Raw genomic sequence first — 21,240 nt, forward strand, 5'->3', positions numbered from 1 at the left:
TCTAGTTCTAGCCTTCACAGCCTCCTGCAGCAAGGAGTTCCACAGGTTGACTATTTGCTTTGTGAAGAAGAACTTTCTGTTATTAGTTTGAAGCCTGCTACCCATTCCTTTCCTTTGGTGTCCTCTAGTCCTTCTATTATGGGAACTAAATGAAGAACTTTTCTCTAAAAGCATGAGTGGTGTGGAGAGGGTGCATATAGACCTCTATCATATCCCCCCTCAGTCTCCTCTTTTCTAAGCTGAGAAGTCCCAGTCTCTTTAGCCTGTCTTCATATGGGACCTGTTCCCAACCCCTGATCATTTTAGTTGCCCTCCCCTCTCCCACCCTCTCTCTTCCCCTCTCCCACATCCTTTTCCCAGTCTCCCCGAGTTTTGTTCAATAAAGAGAGTTTCTATTTTTGAACACAATTGTCCTTTATTTAGTACATCAGGAAGGGGGGCTAGGGAAGGGTAAGTGGAAGGTGGTGAGGGAGGAATGGGGTACGAGCCCCCAATGGGGAGGACTGGGCTGGCTCTGCAGGCTCCTCAGGGTGGAAGCTCTCCTGCAGCCCCCCGATTGACACACCCCCCCGGATGGCAGCCTGCGGCAAGTGCAGCCGGTCTGATGGCCGAGTGCTGTGATGTGCCTAGTGTGGGCACTCAGGGCACTCCAAGCCAGGACTGCTTTGCAAGCAGGGAACCCTGAGAACTGTCTGTCTGGGGTGGGGGTGGGGTCCCTTTAAGCACAGCCCTCGGCTAGCCTGAGACAGCATCTCCATGCTCTAAGTCCTCCTCTGATGCCCTGCCGGCACTGCTTCCATCCATCCTTAACCCCGGTTCAGGGTCCAATCAGTGTGGACATGCTAGTTCGAATTAGCAAAACGCTAATTCGAACTAGTTTTTAGTTCTAGATGCGTTAGTTCGAATTAGCTTAGTTCGAATTAACTAATTCGAACTAAGTTAATTCGAATTAGTGCTGTAGTGTAGACGTACCCTCAGACTCCACATCCCCTTCTGCACCCCACTCTCCTACCCCAAGCTCCCTTCTGCACTCAACCTCTGTCCCAGACTCCAACCCCCCGCCTGTTAGAAATGTGGCCCTTGACCACTTACCAAAATCTTGGAGTTGCCCCCTATTAAAAATGATTGCCCAGCCCTGGTTTACATGGTGATTTTAGGGGTTTCTGCTGAAAATTGCTTGGCTTTCTCTTTCGTTGGGAGTTGACATTGTTTCCAAACTAACACAGCTAGAGGTGCTGGCAGGGCTGCAGCTTCTTGTCTCCCTGGCCTGCTCTTCTCAGAATCCCATGATCAGTGGCAGCCGAAGCAGCAGCACAGCCGGTGGGCACTGTAGGCTCTCGTGGGTCACTTAACCTGCTGGGGAAGAGCAAAGTGCAGATGCAGAGCCAGTGCGCCATGTGCTGGGGAATTGTGCCAACAATGCACAGTTGCTGTTACTGACTGATATTCAAACACCCTGCACCACTCTTGGCATTGAACCAGGACTCTATCAGTCAGCATATGAGTGTGCTGGAGGGGGCTCCTTGAAACTTAGGCGGGGAGGGGTGCAGTCCTCCACGGAGTTGCAGCTTGTATTCGAGCTGGAAAGATGGTGGCAGAAGGAGCCTGGTGACTGACCCAGGAACCCATGTTCTCTCATCTTGGTTTTGGTGGCTGCTCAGCATGTGTTGGCATGTTGCTTGTTTTGCAGAATGTCCCCACCAGTTCTGGGGTCCCGACTGCAAGGAAATGTGCAGCTGCCACCCCAATGGCCAGTGCGAGGATGTCACAGGCCAGTGCACATGCAACCCCAATCGCTGGGGGCCCAAATGTGAGAACGCCTGTCTCTGCAAGCATGGCAAATGTGACCAGAAGATGGGCAAGTGCACCTGTGAGCCCAATTGGTGGGGTCCCCAGTGCTCCAGCTCTTGCTACTGCAGTCTCAACTCCCAGTGTGACCAGCAGACAGGTATGTGCATCTGCCAGCCTGGCTGGTGGGGCCGGGGTTGCAACAACCAGTGCTCCTGCAACAATTCGCCGTGTGAGCAGTTCACCGGGCGCTGCCAGTGCCGGGAGCGAATGTTTGGCCCGCGCTGTGACCGCTACTGTCAGTGCTACAAGGGGAAGTGTAACCAGGTGGATGGTACCTGCACCTGTGAGCCGGGCTATCGGGGCAAGTACTGCCGGGAGCCCTGCCCAGCTGGCTTCTACGGACAAGGCTGCAGGAAGCGGTAAGTGTGCAGGGCCTTGGGTGGGTTTGGGCCCCCATGCTGCACTTGGCTCTGGCCTTCCAGTGCTCTTGCAAGTTGAATGCAGTCCCTGCTGCACTTGCCTTGTGCAATCATGGCTTGGTCTAAGAGCCAGTGATCCGGCTGGAGGGAGGGACCCAAGATGAGCGCGGCAATGTTCAAATGATGGCTAACATTCTGGGTTGCATCTGTAGATGTGGGCAATGCAAAGGGCTGCAGCCCTGCACCATTGTGGATGGCCGCTGCCTGGCCTGTGAAGCTGGCTGGAATGGCACCAAGTGCGATCAGGCTTGCTTGTCGGGCTTCTACGGAGATGGCTGTGAGAAAATCTGCCCCCTGTGCAAAGACGGCCACACCTGCAACCACATCAATGGCAAGTGCTCACACTGCAATCCCGGCTGGATAGGAGACAGGTGAGTGGAGGCTGGGAGGCTGCTTTGTGACAATCCGGACTGCATGCTCTTGTGCTCTTCTGTTGGCCAAAGTGGCGCAGGCTACACAGGACATTTGGGCACTACCTTTATTAGACCCATAGTCCCCTGACACCTGTCCTTTGCCTTAACTACTAGGTAATGCTTTCCTCTGAAAGCCCTCTTCTAGGGGCGGCTCTCTCCTCCTCCCAACGGCATCCAACACGCTGGCACCTTCTGTAGCGCTCAGTCAGCATGCCCCAATCCCGTCACGGAGCCACCCTGCTGGAGACTCTGGTCAGTCATGCACGGACGTTGCCCTGGCCAGTGTGATTGTTCTGGCCCTCACCAGCTTCCTGCAAGGGCAGGGAGTGCAAAAGGTTTCCTGCAGTCCCTGAAAGCCACCAACCTCACCCGTTTGCTCCCCGCTCCCAGGTGTGAGCCCATGGGACACAGAACCCAAGGGAGATGCATGTGGCTCTGAGAGGAGCACACAGCACAGAATGCAGCATCAGAGCCCAGTACAACAGAAACCCCTCACACAACCATGTCTCTGTTGCCCATAGCATGTTCCTCCTACAATGGAGCCTGGCCTACTTCAGCCTGCAGGGAAACAGAGCCCTAGTGCCCTCAGCCAGACCCTCTCTGCCAGACGGAGAGAGAGAATGGCAGCCCCTTCCTCTATGCCCAGAAGCTGCCTGCTGAGGACAGAGCTGTGGCCTCTTGCCTGGCATTGCAGAGGCTGTGATGAGTGCTGCCTAGATCTGGTGACTTGCTACTCCAGGGCAGTGCTCACCCCTGGGGCTGTCCCAGCCTGCTGCAGTGTACCCAGTGCTTGCTGCTATGCTGGAGCAGGTAGCACCTCCAGGCAGCTCTGTGGAGATGGGGGATGCCCAGACCCTTTTTTCCATCCCATGTTGTCAGCTCTGGAATTTACTGGGAGTTTGTAAGCCCAGCAAATGGGAGGATTGTTAACAAGACAGTGAAGTTGCTGGGTTGTCATCTATCCAGATGGGTTACTATCTATCAGGTTGGCAGGATATAAAAACATAAGAACGGCCGTACTGGGTCAGACCAAAGACCCATCTAGCCCAGTAGCCTGTCTACCGACAGTGGCCAGCACCAGGTGCCCCAGAGGAAGGGAACAGAACAGAACCCTCTCCTGTTACCCATTCCCAGCTTGTGACAAACAGAGGCTGGGGACACCATTCCTACCCATCCTGGCTAATAGCCATTGATGGACCTAACCTCCAGGAACTTTAGTTCTTTTTTGAACCTGTTATATCCTGCCACAGCTCTAATCCTGGCAGAAAGTGCCATCCAAGCAGCTCTTGCTCTGTGTTCTGTCCACAGGCATTTATGGCTGGGCCTGGGCTCCAGATAGAACCCAGTCTAAGAGCAGAGTGTGGTCAGTGGCTTGTGGGGACATCCCAGGGTCCTGGTCTTGGAGCAGACCATGGGCAGTGGCCAGTGGGGCTGTCCCGGGGGGCCAGTCTCATGGTGAAGAATGGTATCTCAGGTTAGAAAAGGAGGAGAGTGTTCCAGGGTGGTGGTGGAGGCCCTGCTGACTCATGTCTGTGCTTTGTGGTCTAGAGAAGCGCCTCTCTGCTGCAATCACAGTTTCACCTGCCAGATATGCTGTAACCCAGTGGCAGGAGTGCCAGAGCAGCACTAACACTGCCTTTCCAATGGCCACAGTTCCCGCCAGTGATCATGGCACCCTCACTCACAACCTGGAGCTCCCAGAATGTTTGTGGTGACCCTGTTGTTTGAATCCTGGCTAGGACCTCACTCTGTCAGCACTGTGGGCTGTGGCATAGGCTGCTGCTTTCCCAAAGGCCCTGACAGGGCTCCGTATGCTGAGAGAGGCAGCGGAATCTTTCTTTGTGTTTCCTACATACCCCACAAACATCATTATCAATACATGACCCTGAGCCCAGTGCTACCTGCATGGACCCAAGGGTCAATTAGCTGAGGTGGAAATAGCCTGGCAGCTCCCTGCATCTAAATCCAGCCTTTCTACCTGCTGGCCTCTACTTGGGACAGGGAGGGACCACACCAGGTCAGTGGCTTTCCAGCACACAAATGTATTTGTCTGGAGAGTCCAGCACCCCCACAAAGCTGCCTGATGCTGCCAGAGTGGGCTCTCCTCTTGTCCTCTTCCTGTAACCTGCTCCTTTGGCCCTTTCCTAGGTGTGAAGTGAAGTGTCACAATGGGATGTATGGTGAGAATTGTGCCTTTGTGTGCAGTGACTGCTTCAATGGAGAATGCCACTTTGAGACTGGCAGATGCCTCTGCCAGGCAGGCTCTCACGGCACCTAGTAAGTAACTCTTGTGTCTCGCCCCCTGTGTGTCTGGTACTCTGGTTGCATAGGCTGCTCTGGCTATTGCAGAGTTGTCTGGATAAATACACATGGATTTGGGCACATGGGTGGGGCTATCTCTGACATCCCCAGGAGAGGAGCCCAGAAAAGTGTGACAGTGACCAGTGCTTAATTTGTAATGAAAGAGGAGCCAGGGTTCAAGCAATTTACTTTCATAACAGATGTGTCAAACCCAGAGGTGCTAGATCTGTAAACTGCCAAGCCTAGAGCCCTGGCACAAAGTAAGCACTGACAACATCCCCTAAATAATCTCTTTGGAGCCTGGAAGAATATACAATGTGTGGAGGTGGGTGCCTTTTTATTGGAATCACAGCTCCCTCCATGGGGAGCTAATTGATTACTATTTGTTTTTGTCCTACCTGGGGTGGCAGGTGAGGGGGGCTTCACGTGTCTCAGATCAAGTGACCATTCAATTATTAGTGCAAAGTTATCCTTATTTCTTCATTCCTGGCTTCCATCTGCATCAACCCTATCAATGAGAATATTCTGGGCATTGGGTCTGTTTCCTACTTTCAGTTGCAGCACTGTCTTTTTGCATTTTCACAAACAGCCCTTTTCAGGCTGCCCGCTTTCATTCAGACACTCAAGCAGAATTTGCTGAAGAATACACCTGAATTTTGTGAAATTTTCCCTTTGTTGTTATGCTGGTTTTTACTGTCAGATCCCAAAATAGAGGGACAAACTGAACAAAATTCTTCATACAAGAGAGTAAGTGCTAGTAAAGCAGTATCTTACTTCCCAGATTCCGTCACCATTTGTCAAGGGGCCAGTCCCCTCGCCAGTCCAAAAGTCCCCAAAGTTAGTGTAGCTCCCCCTCTCCACCCGGTTACCTTCTTTAATGCCAATCTGCTTACAGGTGTCTGTGGACAGGTCTGGGTTCTTCTGGATTCCACCACCCACTCAGCAGGGTCTATCCTCTTTATTTTTCCCCTATCAATTTATTTGGCGGTGCTTCTACCCCCCTCGCTCCTGCCTGGCAGGGTCACTGGGGCAGCTTGGGAGGAAAATTCTAACCCAGAGTAATCCCCACTTACTTGCCAGATAGTTGGAGACTTCCAAGAAATAACACAAACACACACAATATGTTCAACAGAATAATTATATTAAACAGGAGACAAATGTAACATAACAGGGTAAAACACTATTTTTAGGTTCACCGGTGCCCACGCTGCTAATACCTGTGACTTCCCCAGTCACGTGACTTGATGTAGCAAATATAAGATTAGTGTAAATCCCTCCACAGGTTTAATATGCAGCTTTTTGTGACACCCCCCCCCCCCCCCCCCCCCCGATCAAAAACTAGTCAGAGACAAAACCAACACCACAAACCCACTGAGAAACTCAGGGCAAAACAAATAAACAAGCAGACCCCCCTCAGAAGATTTTTGAAATAGAACAGAACATCATGTGTTACTCATATCACATGTCTGTTCATCCCTCAAACATAAATGGACACACCTCATACAGCACAAGAAACCTGTAAGGTTGTGAGGAAAACACAAAAAGCCAGGAATCCACTGGTGTGCTTGGTTTGTAATTAGATCAAGGCAAATTTCTGCTGACAGTTGTCATGAGTCTGCCAGGTCCCACCTGAAGCACTTTGAATTGCTTACGGAAACCTCTCTGTATCAACCCTTTCCTGTTGAAAATATCTACTGCAGTCTTGTTCAAATTCCTTTTGGTGATAACTGGCTGATAATAGAGATATGCTTTTCCTGAGAATTCAATCAAAGTCACTGGGAATTTTTCTTGTCTAGTTACACAGTCAGGAGCCTGACAGTGATTGCAGAAGAAGGCATGAACAACAATGTGCTTTAGCAGAGTGCTGGTTTTTGTTTTGTTTTGGATGCACAAAGTGGTACCAGCTCAGGATGACTGAACCTGAGCGTTCTCTCATCTCCTTCGTTATATTTCCATTATCAGCCCTTCTGGTGGATACAACCACCTTAGGAACAATTCATTGTCACCAACTGTGGCGGGCCCCTCCCACCTGAGTCCACAACACCGCTACGATGCAGTTTATAGCTGGCCCCTTAAGCAAGGCCTAGCCCCTCCGGCCTGAGTCCACAACGCAGTTCAGGGGTTGTAGCGGGGCACACCCCTGGGTAGGGGGACCTGGGCCCACCCTACTCCACCGGGTCCCAGCCCAGGGCCCTGTGAGCAACCGGTAACGGGTCACTCCCTCGGCAGGGCAGTCCGGCCGAAACGCGCTGAGGTTCTCTGGGAGGGAGAGGCGGCTCCCACTCCTGCCCTGGGCCACTTCCTACCCAGTCCCCAGGGGTGCTTTCCCCTGTACTTGCCCAGCTTGCTGCGACCTCCGTGCCGGCATCCCCTCAGTCAGTAGTCCCGGGGTTACCCCAACTCGCCTCCGCATCCCTTCTGGCCTCTCCTGGCGTCCCCGGCAACAGCTGAGTGGGAGCTCCCTGCCCCGGTCCTTCTCCTCCATCTGTCTCCCCCGACTGAGTCCTTCCCCAGGCTTTTATAGCCCCGCTGCAGCCCGGGCATGTTCGGTAGGGCTGTGGGGGAGGGGCCTCTGCAGCCAGGTAACCCTGGCTGGGCCCTGCAGGTTCAGTGCGGGGCTGCCTCACCCCGTCACACACCCTCCCCCTTAAGAGGGTCGGCGATGGGGTTTCGGCCGACCCCTCTTCACTCATCCTTGAAAAAAAGTCTGCGTTAGTATGGGCTTTTCCCGGCAGATGCGCTACCTGGAAAGCGAATGGTTGTAATGCTAAGTGCCAACGCATGAGCCGCGCATTTGAGTCTTCCATGGCCTGGAGCCATCTCAGGGGGCCATGGTCAGTCACTAAGGTAAACGGGCTCCCCAGTAGGTAATATCTTAGGGTATGTCTACACTACAAAGTTAGTTCGAACTAACGTCCGTTAGTTCGAACTAACTTTGATAGGTGCTACACTAGCGCTCCGTTAGTTCGAATTAAATCCGAACTAACGGAGCGCTTAGTTCGAACTAGGTAAACCTCATTCCACGAGGATTAAGCCTAGTTCGAACTTACTAGTTCTAATTAAGGGCTGTGTAGCCCCTTAATTTGAACTAGTGTGAGGCTAGCCCTCCCCAGCTTGCCCTGGTGGCCACTCTGGCCAACACCAGGGAAACTCTATTGCCCCCCTCCCGGCCCCGGACCCCTTAAAGGGGCACGGGCTGGCTACGGTGCCCGTGCCAGGTGCAAGCCTGCCAGCACCCAGCCAGCAGACCCTGCACCTGGCACGGATCGAGCCACCCACCCGATGCCCCCCAGCCCTCCCCCTCTTCCCGGGACCAGGCTGGTGGCTCCCGGGAGCTTGCCCGGGACCGCAAGAGGCGGGCACCCGCCTGGGCTAGTGCGGACATCGTGGACCTCGTCCACGATCTCCGCACTAGGCACAGGAAAGTGGCCAGCTAGGGCAGGAGAGCTGCCAGCCTGGCCACCCAGGAGCAGGTGTGCATGAAAATCAAGGGGGTCCACTGAGACCCCCGACCCTGAGCCCTGAGCTTACAATGGCCATCCTGGGTCAGACCAAAGGTCCATCTAGCCCAGTAGCCTGTCTGCCGACAGCAGCCAACCCTAGGTACCCTGGAGGGGATGGACCGAAGACAGTGACCAAGCCATTTGTCTCGTTCCATCCCTCTCCAGCCTTCCACAAACCTTGGGCAGGGACACCACTCCTACCCCCTGGCTAATAGCACTCCATGGACCCAGCCTCCATGACTTGATCTCACTTCCCTTTAAACTCTGTTCTAGTTGTAGCCTTCACAGCCTCCTGCAGCAAGGAGTTCCACAGGTTGACTCTTTGCTTTGTGAAGAAGAACTTTCTCTTACTAGTTTGAAGCCTGCTACCCATTCCTTTCCTTTGGTGTCCTCTAGTCCTTCTTTATGGGAACTAATGAAGAACTTTTCTGTATGCACCCTCTCCACCCAACTCCTGCTTTTAGAGACCTCTATCCTGTCCCCCCTCTGTCTCCTCTTTTCTAAGCTGAGAAGTCCCAGTCTCTTTAGCCTCTCTTCATATGGGACCTGTTCCCAACCCCTGATCATTTTAGTTGCCCTCCCCTCTCCCACCCTCTCTCTTCCCCTCTCCCACCTCCTTTTCCCAGTCTCCCCGGGTGCGTCTACACTGGGCCACTTATTCCGGAAAATCAGCCGCTTTTCCGGAATAAGCCGCGAGCTGTCTACACTGGCCCTTGAATTTCCGGAAAAGCAACGATGCTGTACTGTACAAAATCAGCCGCTATTCCGGAAACCGTACGATGCTCCCGCTCGGGCATAAGTCCATTTTCCGGAAAAGCTTTTCCGGAAAAGGGCCAGTGTAGACAGCTTTTCCGGAAAAGCAGAAAAAACGAAAAAAAGCGGTTTGGACGCTGGGAGACCCCGTAGGAGCCGCGGACTTCCTGGTAAGCCCGAGCTGTTAAAGGGCTCTCAGGCTGCTGGGCGCACGTGCCAGGAGCCTGTCTGGGTCAGCTCTGCCGCCTGCTGTGCTGCCCAACACTTTTTTCCTTTCGGCTCACCGCACCATGGCAGCTCCTGCTGGAGAGCCCCCTGGACCCCCAGCGGAGGAGGCCCCCAGGGGCCGCAAAAGGCGGGCCCCATCCTGGAGCCCCAGGGAGCTGGAGGCCCTCATCGAATTATGGAAGGAGGAGGAGGGTCTCCACGACCTCCATTCCCGGCGCCGGAACGCTGATCTGTACACTCGGCTTGCGCAGAACCTGGCCCAGCAGGGACACCCCAGCCGCAACTGTGAGCAGGTCCGCTCCAAAGTCAAGGAGCTGCGGCTGGGGTATGTCAGGGCCACTGAGGGCAGGGGGGCAGGACCCGACGCCTGCCCATATTTTGCGGAGCTCCACTCCTTTCTGGGAGAGCCCGCCCCTCAAGCCCCACCGGTCCCCGTGGACACCTGCCAGCGGCCACCTATTAACCGTCCCACCGAGCCGGAGGAGGCAGACGACAGCGGCAGTGCATCTGGTGAGGAGGCCAGCGTTGCCACCCAGCAGGCCCCCTCCAGCAACTCCTCCGAGGACGGGGAGGAACCCACTGGTGAGTCTGTGCAGTTTGCACTCCCAAGGGTGGGGGGCGGAGGGCGGGAGGTGGGGAGCCAGGTGCCCGGAGGGGGGAGGGGGAGAGCATGTCACTCAGGCCACGTGAGCTGCACGCTGCATAGCATGAGGACAGCAAGCAGCAGGTGCAACCACGTGCAGCCTGGTGACCGAGCGGCACGTGACCACGGCAGGCAGCTGCAGGCCACGCCTGGGACCCTGCTGCTCACACACATTTGGCGGGACCAGGGGGAAGGGTGGATGCCGGACGGAACTGGCCAGGGCCCCAGGGACTCAGCCCAGAGCCCGCAGCTCCAGCAAGGGTGCAGACCAGAGAACGGCACACTGCCCCATGCCTGGCTGTGAGGCACAGCCAGCTTCTAATTGGGTAGACCGCAGCGTCACGGTCCTGTGACCGTGGCCCCCACCGAGCCCCTCACCTGCTCCCGGTGCCTTGGCTGGTTCCCCAAGGGAAGTCCCCACTGGGGCCACACATGTTCCTGGGCTACCGGGCTTGCGGGAGGGATCGTGGGAGGGAGAAGGGCCCCTGAGTTGTGCCGCAAGGATGGGACATCCCCCCACCCCCCAGTCACCCTTCTGGTTCCGTCCAGGAGATATCCCACACGAGGGGATCTGAGAGCCCAGACCGCCTCTGCCAGATGTGCTCCCAGGCACTGCGTGGGGATGCATCTCGCTCCCTGTCAAACAGCAGTGATTAACCCAAAAGCTTTTCACAGTCTCCACCGGCAGGGAGTTCCACAGGTGAACGCTGCACTAGCACCCTCCCGCCCTGCATGGGGCCAGGATACAGAGCGGTGCTTACAATACCCTGGAGGGAGGACCCTACTCCAGGGGCAGGCAGGAGGGGAACCGAGTGGGCCCAAGCTACACAACTGTGGGGTCACCTGGGTTCAGGGGTGGAGGGCATGCGGTGTGGGGACAGTGGACGGCCTGCCTGACTGACCCACCCTTTCTTCTCTTCCTTGCAGCGGGACCCAGCACCAGACCCTCCATTGCGGCAGCAGCGCCACCCCCAGCAGGCCAACCCCGGAGGCACAGGCTCCGCCAGAGGGACCAGCTGCTTCGGCGCCACGTCCATGCTGTGGAGGCAATCCAGGCCTCCATCGAGGAGCGGGTGCAGGGGGACCTGCAGTGGCGGCAGGATGCCTGGGCTGCCTTCCTGGCCGAATGCAGAGGGATGCGCACCACCATGGACACTCTCACGGCACATATTGTGCATGCCATTCACTATGGCATGGGCGGAGCCCAGGCCCCCGCCATCCCTCCCGGAGCACAGCTCATGCCCCCTCCCATCCCAGCTCCTGCCCCTGTTCCTGCCCCTCCTCCTATCCCAGCTCCTGGCCCTGTTCCTGCCCCTCCTCCTATCCCAGCTCCTGGCCCTGTTCCTGCCCCTCCTCCTATCCCAGCTCCTGCCCCTGTTCCTGCACCTGTTCCTGGCCGTGTCCATGCTCCTGGCCACCTCCGCGTGCAGCCTGCCCCGACGTGGTCTGCCCAGCGTGGGCAGGCTGGCCCCCGGAGGAGCGTTCGCAGGGGCCGCCCATCCCAGAAACTGCCTCCCCCCGTCCCAGTTGAAGGTCTCCCCCTCTCCTGTCCCAGGTGAAGGTCTCCCCCCCCCCCTTGTAAATAAACAGATCTCTACTTTGCTGTTCATTCGTGTGTTGGGTATTGTGTAACTCTAGGGTAGTGTACAAAATGATGTGAGATGCCAAGTAGCCACTTAAATGTAACATGGTGGCAAACTGTGGAGAACGAAATCTGTACTCTATTCACTGGGGGGGGGGGGGGGCCTTCGTAAGTGGTCAGTAGTTTGTGGCGCAGAAATAAATGATGACACTTTTCAGTAACAGGTAAACCACAAAATATTATTAACATAGATTACAAACTAGCAAGAACAGTTACAAGATGCACACAACAGAGATTATTAAACAAACTCTAGGCACAGGGAGGACGATTGTGGTGTTGCTGGCCACCTCGATCCTTTGGTCCTTCCGGGCCTCAGGAGAGGAACAGCCAGGAGATCCCTCGACGGATGATCGTGGTGTTGCTGGCCACCTCGATCCTTTGGTCCTTCCGGGCCTCAGGAGAGGAACAGCCAGGAGATCCCTCGACGGATGATTGTGGTGTTGCTGGCCACCTCGATCCTTTGGTCCTTCCGGGCCTCAGGAGAGGAACAGCCAGGAGATCCCTCGACGGATGATCGTGCTGTTGCTGGCCATGTCAGTCCTTTGGTCCTTCCGGGCCTCAGGAGAGGAACAGCCAGGAGATCCATTGAAGATGGCACTGATGTAAGCCTTCCACACAAGTCCCAAATCCTGTTGGCTGTTCCTCAGGACGGCGATGGTGGCCTAAACCCTAGCCTAACTTAAAAGACAAACCCTAACTACGCCCGACGCACCCGACGAACAGACTCGATGACGGCCGCGATATGCTGTGACCCGACGCTTTACTATACTATTGGGGGGGGGAGGTAAGGGGAGGAGGTGGGGAAGGGTAGGAGCTGGGACAGAGTACTCTGGGGTGACCCAAGCGACCCTGCTAGGGGGCTTGGGCAAACATCTCCACCAGGGCCTCTCTAATGCGCACCGCCTCCTGGCGCGCCTGGCGGATGGCAGCTGTGGCGGGCTGGTCCAAGGTCTGTGCCTCAGCTGCCACCCATGCAGGGAGGAAGGCCTCCCCACTGCGCTCCACAATATTGTGGAGCACGCAGCACGCGGCCAGCACCTCCGTTGCATTCTGCTCACCCATGTCGAGACGGGTGAGCAAACAACGGAAGCGGCCTTTTAAGCGACCAAATGCCAGCTCCACTGGGTTTCGGGCCCGGTTGAGGCGGTCGTTGAACCGGGCCCGGTTCTGGTCCGGCTGCCCCGTGTAGGGCCGCATGAGCCAGGGCATCAGGGGGTAGGCCGCGTCCCCGATGATGCAGATGGGCATCGGTACATCCCCGACAGTCAAGTCCCGCCGGGGGAAGTAGGTGCCCGCCTCCAACCTCTGAAACAGTCCAGAGTTCCGGAGGATGCGGGCGTCGTGTGCCCGGCCGGACCAGCCGCCGTAGATGTCCAGGAAGCGGCCCCGGTGATCCACGAGGGCCTGCAGGACGATGGAGCAGTACCCCTTTCTGTTCATAAAGTGGGCTGCTCGATGCTCCGGGGCCCGGATGGCGATGTGGGTGGCGTCCAGGGCTCCCCCGCAGTTGGGGAACCCGAGGGCAGCGAAGCCGGCCATGGTCTCATCGACGTCGCGCAGGCGGATGATTCTTGGCAGCAGGACGTCATTGATGGCGTGGACAACCTGCAGAAGGGTGCAGAGAAACACAAGGGAACACATTACATACAGCCAGGGGTGAGTGTGCGCTCCCTTGGGTCCCCCCCCTTGATTCCCTCTGTACACACACACACACACACACACACACACACACACACACACACCAGGGCCCCCCATGTCCCCCCCCACCAGTGGGCCTGTGCAAGGGAGGGACGGCCAAAACCCCTGGGCGACCCAGCCTGGAGTCTTGGCTGTCCCTGGGCCTGGAGTGGAGCACCCTCCCCCCATCCCACTCCCCCTGGGACTTACCTGGATGACGATCACGCCAACGGTGGATCTTCCCACCCCGAACTGGTGTGCCACCGAGCGGTAGCTGTCCGGTGTGGCCAGCTTCCACAGCGCGATGGCAACCCTCTTGTTGACGGGGATGGGTGCCCGCAGCCGGGTGGCGGTTCTCTGTAGCGTGGGGGTGAGCCAGGTGCACAGGGTCAAGAAGGTCTGTTTTCTCATCCGGAAATTCCGGACCCACTGCTGGTCGTCCCATAGTCCGAGGACCACACGGTCCCACCAGTCGGTGCTGATGTCCAAACTCCAGAGTGGCCGGTATACAGTGGGGTGCTGATGAGACAGAGTTGCCAGGGCCTCCCTGGTGAGGGCATCCAAGGCTATCTCTGCCTCCTGGTCCATGAACAGCATGGCACCGGCCTGCAGCACGAGCTGCAGCCAGCGGAACAGCACCAAGAGGGGCCCGACCAGGCACATGGCCACCCGTGGCTCCATAGTACACAGAGCTGGGCAAAAAAATAAACCGCAGAGAAAAGCAGTTGGGGGCCAAAGGGGGGGTGTCCCCAAAAGTCAAAGGGCACCCACAGACCTGCGAAGGGTGTCAGTCCCTGGAAGAGGCCCCAAGGCACGGGAGCAGGAGACCAACGGCTGCCCGGCGAGACCCCTTTAAGCATGTGTCTGAACGGCGCTCTGGCCCCGCCCCCGGAAAGGGCTGGTGGCCTTTGCCCTCTTCAAAATGGCTCCGGGCTTTCTGCTTTTCCGGAAAAGCGCGCCGCCAATGTAGACGCGCTTTTCCGGAAAAGCGCATCGTTATCGCGGAAACTCCGTGGCCAATGTAGACGCTCCTTTTCCGGAAAAGCTGAAAACGGAATGTATTCCGTTTTAAGCATTTCCGGAAATTCATGCCAGTGTAGACGTAGCCCCCCAGTTTTGTTCAATAAAGACAGATTCCATTTTTGAACACAATTGTCCTTTATTTTGTACATCAAGAAGAGGGGCTAGGGAAGGGTAAGTGGAAGGAGGTGAGGGAGGAATGGGGTACGAGCCCCTGATGGGGAGGACTGGGCTGGCTCCGTGGGCTTCTGGGGGTGGAAGCTCTCCTGCAGCCCCCCAATTGCCCCCTCTCCCCAGATGGCAGCCTGCGGCAAGTGCAGCCGGGCTGATGGCCGAGTGCTGTGATGTGCCCAGTGTGGGTAGTCCGGGCAATCCAAGCCAGGACTGCTTTGCAAGCAGGGCACCCCTGAGAACTGTCTGTCCGGGGTGGGGGTCGGGACCCTTTAAGCACAGCCCTTGGCTAGCCTGAGACAGCATCTCCACGCTCTAAGTCCTCCTCTGATGCCCTGCCGGCACTGCTTCCGGCCAGCCTTAAGCCCTGTTCAGGGTCCACTCAATGTGGACATGCTAGTTCGAATTAGCAAAACGCTAATTCAAACTAGTTTTTTAGTCTAGATCCGTTAGTTCAAATTAACGTTGTAGTGTAGACGTACCCTAAGTACTGTGGCAAGGGTCCCTCTTTCCCTGGCCAGCATTTGGGCCAGCAGCCCTTCCCCTTTGTCAGGGGTTGTGGCTTGCAGCTGGTTTCTGGGGTAGGGAGCCTAGCCTCCTTCTGGGACTCCCTCCACTGCAGTTTCTAGCTCTATAACTGCTAGTACTTTGTCTCAATCCCTTGCTCTCAGTCTCTCCCCCCACTTTTTAACTGGGGTAGCCTTTAAAGGCTTCCAGCAGGCCTGAAGTGGAGTCAGCTGGCACCAATCTGCCCAGGCCAGCTCCCTGCCAGCTGCTCCTAATTGCCCTGCAGCCCTCCACCCCTAATTAACAGGCCTTTGAGCCTGCCTTTTCTCCCCATTCTGTAGCAGTCCTCTGACCTAACCTTGGCACAATATCTACAGAGAAAGGTCTAACATAATCTAATGGGTGGAAGTTGAAACTGGACAAATGCAGACTGGAAATAAGGCATGTATTTTTAACAGAGTAACCACTGGAACACTTTACCAAGGTCACATGGACCTCCATTACTGACAATTTTTATATCAAGGTATTTTAAAAAGGAGTGGGTTTATTTTACTTATTTGAAATTTGACACACAAAAAGGTAATCTGAAACTTTCCATTTTGAAATACTTATTTCAGGGGTTTTGTTTATTCCCCCAACCACCTGCGATTATAGTGCACAGACTGTCTCTTCCTTTTCCTCCCTCTGCTTTCCCCCACCCACACACTTTCCTACTGGGAAAGGGGGCAAAAAGAACAAACAAACAAACAAAAGAATACTGAAAACACAAACTAAACGTTCAATGTTCTTCTTGTTTTATCAACAAAGAACAATGTTCAAAAATTAACAACCTACATGAAAAATGTTGGAGAGAGAAGACTATTTATTTATGAACACCTCTTTTCTTGTTCATAAGATTTCTGCCAAGTTCAAACAAACCCTTGAGGGGACTCAGGTGAAAACCTGACAGACAGAGTTGGGAGAAGGTCCTATCCTGTCTCCCAGATCCTCAGGCCCAGGTAGTTGGGGGGCTGTTCTGTTTCCAAATGTATGGAAAGATTTTTAAGTCTTCAGCAACTGATATCCCTCATCTTGGCTCCTCACTACTGCTATGCACAGGGGTCAGGGCTGTTCCCCACTCTGACACTCTGGGTATGTCTAAACTTGCAGCCTATTGCAGGAGGAATAACAGGTATTTCGAACTAGGGCTTTATTTCAAACTCCCGTTTCACTGCCGCATGTAGACGCGGGCAGTTATTCCAGGCTTGTAAATTTCAGAAATGGCGCCCGGCCGGGAAGATGCAAATCAAATGTGGGATATTTAAATCCCGGGCTTGATTTGCAATTCTGAATGCCTCCATTTGCAGTCCTATTCTGAAATAGGCTGCAAGTGTAGACATACCCTCTGAGTGCAGAAGGTGGGGGCCTGCAAGAGGGCTTCAAAACCTTGTTTCTACAGCCATGGTCACCAACCCGTCGATCGGGAGGGCTCAACCAGTCGATCACAAGGTGTTCAGGGCCCCCCCATTTCTCCCCACTCCCAAGAAGCCCCACTACCTACCTCCAGCGACAATGGAGGTAATGCCGGCTTCCTGCAGGGTGGATGGAAGTCCGGCAGCTGTGTGCCACTTCCAGGTTTCAGGAAGTGCGCTGGCTGCTCCCCCTCCCCCAAACAGCCAGCGCGGTACCAGACCCAGGTCTGTGGCACGCCGGGGACTTGCTGCACAGACGGGGGAAGTGGGGTAGGAGTCCCCAGAAGAGGCACGTGCTGGGGCTTCCCTTCTCTGGAAGGGGGAGGAGGAGTCCGGGGAGGAGTCCTGGGAGGAGGCACGTGCTGGGGCGTCCCTCCTCTGTGTGGGGGTAGGGGGTAGGAGTCCCAGGGGGAGGCGCGTGCCGGGGACTCCCTGCCCCCACCAACACCCTGCCCTCTGCCCCCACTGGCACCCTGTCCCCTGCCACAGAACCCCGTCCCCTGCCCTCAGTGGCATCCTGTCCCCTGCCCCAGCACCCACTAGCACCCTTCCCCAGTACCATGTCCCCTGTTCCCATCAGCACAGTTGGGGCCACATTAGTGAGGCTTGGGGCGGGGGGTTGGAGGAGTCATTTTTTTGCATCTCACTTGTGTGGCCCCCGACTGACTTTTCTGTGGGTCAGTGACCCCTGACTCAAAACAGGTTCCCTGCCCTTCTCAGAAATAAAGACAATGCTGAAACTTTGTGTTTAACATAATATTTTATTTAAACATGAAGCCTGGCCAACAAACCCCCAATTGGGGCCAAGCCCCCATCTGGCCACAGCATCATGACACTCCTGCACCACCCCACCTCCTGACCCTAGATCTGAGTCTATTATACACTGGAACCCCCTGCCCTGAGCCTTTCACATCCCCAGTCTTCTGCCACAACACTCCTGCACCATCCACACACTGCAAACCTGTGTCCTGAGCCCCTCATGCCTCCCAGCCCAAACTCCTGCACCCTCACAGCCACAAGCCTGTGCCTTGCTCAGTACCCCAATCCTCCACCTGATCCCAACACTCCCCAGCCTGGAGCCCCCTCCCCAAGCCAGCGTCCCCTTCTCCACCTCCTCCTGCATCCAGATTTCCTCCCAGAGCTTGCATCTCTTGCCCCTTCCCTCACCCAAATCCCTCATTCCCACCCCAGAGCCCACACATCCTGCCTCAACCCTGCATTGGAGACAACTTTCTGTTTCAGAAGGTTGAAAAAGCTACCAGAGGAGAAGCTGTTCTGGATTTGGTTTTAACAAATAGGGAGGAACTAGTTGAGAACTTGAAAGTGGAAGACAGTATAGGGGACAGTGATCACGAAATACTAGAGTTCATGATCTTAAGGAAAGGTAGAAGGGAGACCAGCACAATTGAGGTAATGGATTTCAGGAAGGCAGATTTTGATAAGCTCAGAGAACTTGTAGGTAAGGTCCCATGGGAAGCAAGACTGAAGGGAAAAACAACTGAGGAGAGTTGGAAGTATTTCAAAGGGACGTTGTTAAGGGCCCAAAAGCAAACAATTCCGCTGTGTAGGAAAGATAGAAAATATGGCAAAAGACTGCTATGGCTTAACCAGGAGATCTTGCATGATCTCAAAATAAAAAAGGAGTCATATAAAAAAATGGAAACTAGGACAAATAACAAAGGATGAATATAGGCAAGCAACACGGGAATGCAGGGGCAAGATTAGAAAGGCAAAGGCACAAAATGAGATCAAACTAGCTACAGGCATAAAGGGAAACAAGAAGACCTTTTATAAATACATTAAAAGCAAGAGGAAGACCAAGGACAGGGTAGGCCCACTGCTCAGTGAGGAGGGAGAAGCAGTAACAGGGAACTTGGAAATGGCGGAGATGCTCAATGACTTCTTTGTTTCGGTCTTCACCGAGAAGTCTGGAGGTGTGCCTAACGTAGTGAATACAAGCAGAGAGAGGGTAAGTTTAGAAGATAGGATACACAAAGAACAAGTTAAAAATCGCTTAGGAAAGTTAGATGTCAGCAAGTCACCAGGTCCTGATGAAATGCATCCCAGGATACTCAAGGAGCTGATAGAGGAGGTATCTGAGCCTTTAGCTATGATCTTTGAAAAATCATGGCAGACAGGGGAGATTCCAGAAGACTGGAAAAGGGCAAATATTGTGCCCATCTATAAAAAGGGGAATAAAAACAATCCAGGAAACTACAGACCGGTCAGTTTAACGTCTGTCCCAGGGAAGATAATGGAGCAGGTAATTAAGGAAATCATATGCAAACACTTGGAAGGTAATAAAGTGATAGGGAATAGCCAGCATGGGTTTGTGAAGAACAAGTCATGCCAAACTAATCTGATAGCTTTCTTTGATAAGATAACGAGCCTTGTGGATAAGGGAGAAGCGGTGGATGTCATATACCTAGACTTTAGTAAGGCATTTGATACGGTCTCGCATGATATTCTTATTGATAAACTAGTCAAATATAACTTAGATAGGGCCACGATAAGGTGGGTGCATAATTGGCTGGATAACCGTAGTCAGAGAGTTGTTGTTAACGGTTCTAAATCCTGCTGGAAAGGGATAACAAGTGGAGTTCCTCAAGGGTCTGTTTTGGGACCCGTACTGTTCAATATCTTCATCAATGATGTAGATATTGGGATAGAGAGTACGCTTATTAAGTTTGCAGATGATACCAAACTGGGTGGGGTTGCAACTTCTTTGGAGGATAGGGACATAATTCAAAATGACCTTAGCAAGTTAGAGAAATGGTCAGAGGTAAACAGGATGAGGTTTAATAAAGAGAAATGCAAAGTGCTCCAATTAGGAAGGAACAATTAGTTCCATACATACAAGATGGGAAGCGACTGTCTAGGAAGGAGCATGGCGGAAAGGGATCTAGGGGTCATAGTGGACCACAAGTTGAATATGAGTCAACAGTGTGAGGCTGTTGCAAAAAAAGCAAATATGATTCTAGGTTGTATCAACAGGTGTGTTGTAAGCAAAACTCGTGAAGTCATTCTGCCGCTCTACTCTGCACTAGTTAGGCCTCAGCTGGAGTACTGTGTCCAGTTCTGGGCGCCACATTTCAAGAAAGATGTGGAGAAATTGGAAAGGGTACAGAGAAGAGCGACAAGAATGATTAAAGGTTTAGAGAACATGACCTATGAAGCCAGGCTTCATGAACTGGGCTTGTTTAGTTTGGCAAAAAGAAGATTAAGGGGGGACATGATAGCGGTTTTCAAATATCTAAAAGGGTGTCACAAGGAGGAAGGCGAAAATTTGTTCCTCTTGGTTTCTGAGGACAGGACAAGGAGTAATGGGCTTAAAGTGCAGCAGGGGAGGTTTAGGTTGGACATTAGGAAAAAATTCCTAACTGTCAGGGTGGTCAAATATTGGAATAAATTGCCAAGGGAGGTGGTGGAATCTCCCTCTCTGGAGATATTTAAGAACAGGTTAGATAGTCATCTGTCAGGGATGGTGTAGATGGAGCTTGGTCCTGCCTTGAGGGTGGGGGGCTGGACTCGATGACCTCTTGAGGTCCCTTCCAGTCCTATGATTCTATGATTCTAACCCAGCGAGGGTACAGCTAGACTGCAGGAGTTTTTCCGGGATTCCAGAGGTATCCCGGAAAAACTCTTCTGCATCCAGGGATGCGTTTTTAGCGGAAGAGCAAACATGCTCTTTCGGTAACCCCTGTATTCCTCGTCCCACGAGGAATAAGGGGGCGTCCAAAAGAAGGGGGTTTTCTGACATTTGGTCCAGTCTAGACAGGCCAATTGTTGGAAAAACCTCTTCCTACAGAAGAATCCAAAAAAAAAAAAAAAGTGGCAGTGCAGCCGTACCTTGAGAGTGTATAAGGGCTGGGGATAGCAAGTGATGGAGAGGAGGAGAACAGAGAGGGCGGGGCTTCAAGGAAGGGGTGGGGTCTTGGGGGAAGGATGGGGCGGTAGATCTTGGCTTATTCTGACATTTAAAAAGTGATCTTGGGCATAAAAAGGTTGGAGATCACTGTTCTACAGGCACTGGTTACAAAAACTTCCCCTCAGAATCCTAATACACAGGTTTTGGGGAATTGCTGCCACCATCAAGTGCTTTTTGATCCCTAAAAATCAACCAATACTGGTTAACCTGAGGCAAAGCTCTCCCTCCTGCCCGCCCCCCCCGCCTCAAACTGCATTTTGCTTGGAGTTGGGGAAACAAGAGATAATCCGCAGAGAAGAATGGGGCTCTGCTTCTCCTGGGTAACGTGGTGTCACTTAGGCACATAGGTTTAAGGACACACACACACACACACACACACACACACACACACACACACACACACAGAGGAATCAACCAATACTGGTTAACCAAAAAAATCCCCCAAAAAACCCACCGCCCCACTTATTAAAACAAGACTAATGTTGCAAGCACAGTAAGGGTGTGTCTAGACTACATGGCTCCGTCAATGGAACCATGTAAATTAGTTTATTCAGCATAGGCAAAGAAGCAGGGATTTAAATAATCCCCACTTCATTAAAATAAACATGGCCGCCACGCTGTGCCAACGATCAGCTGATCCGACAGCACGGCAGTCTAGATGCGGATCTGTTGGCTGGGGAAGCCTTTGCTGAACGATCCCTTATGCCTCATGAAACATAATTATTTAAATCCC

At 53.8% G+C, this 21,240-nt stretch overlaps 2 protein-coding genes across 3 annotated transcripts in view; both read left to right on the forward strand.

The window, feature by feature from the left end:
- Window positions 1–21,240, forward strand: part of LOC102454332 (scavenger receptor class F member 2-like) — a 258,095-nt gene that overhangs the window by 81,805 nt on the left and 155,050 nt on the right. For both annotated transcript variants that reach the window (XM_075914780.1, XM_075914781.1), the window contains 3 exons: window positions 1,691–2,210; window positions 2,423–2,641; window positions 4,832–4,960. In XM_075914780.1, the coding sequence (XP_075770895.1) occupies window positions 1,691–2,210; window positions 2,423–2,641; window positions 4,832–4,960 (868 nt within the window). The remainder of the gene's footprint in view (window positions 1–1,690; window positions 2,211–2,422; window positions 2,642–4,831; window positions 4,961–21,240) is intronic.
- On the forward strand, window positions 9,130–11,849 carry LOC142823551 (uncharacterized). The gene is made up of 2 exons (XM_075914764.1): window positions 9,130–10,050; window positions 11,039–11,849. Exons 1-2 carry the CDS (start codon window positions 9,531–9,533, stop codon window positions 11,668–11,670), a joined length of 1,152 nt encoding a protein of 383 aa, XP_075770879.1. The 5' UTR covers window positions 9,130–9,530; the 3' UTR covers window positions 11,671–11,849.

Source organism: Pelodiscus sinensis, unplaced genomic scaffold (assembly GCF_049634645.1).
Source record: "Pelodiscus sinensis isolate JC-2024 unplaced genomic scaffold, ASM4963464v1 ctg43, whole genome shotgun sequence".
In the NCBI taxonomy this organism is placed as follows: Eukaryota; Metazoa; Chordata; order Testudines; family Trionychidae; genus Pelodiscus; species Pelodiscus sinensis.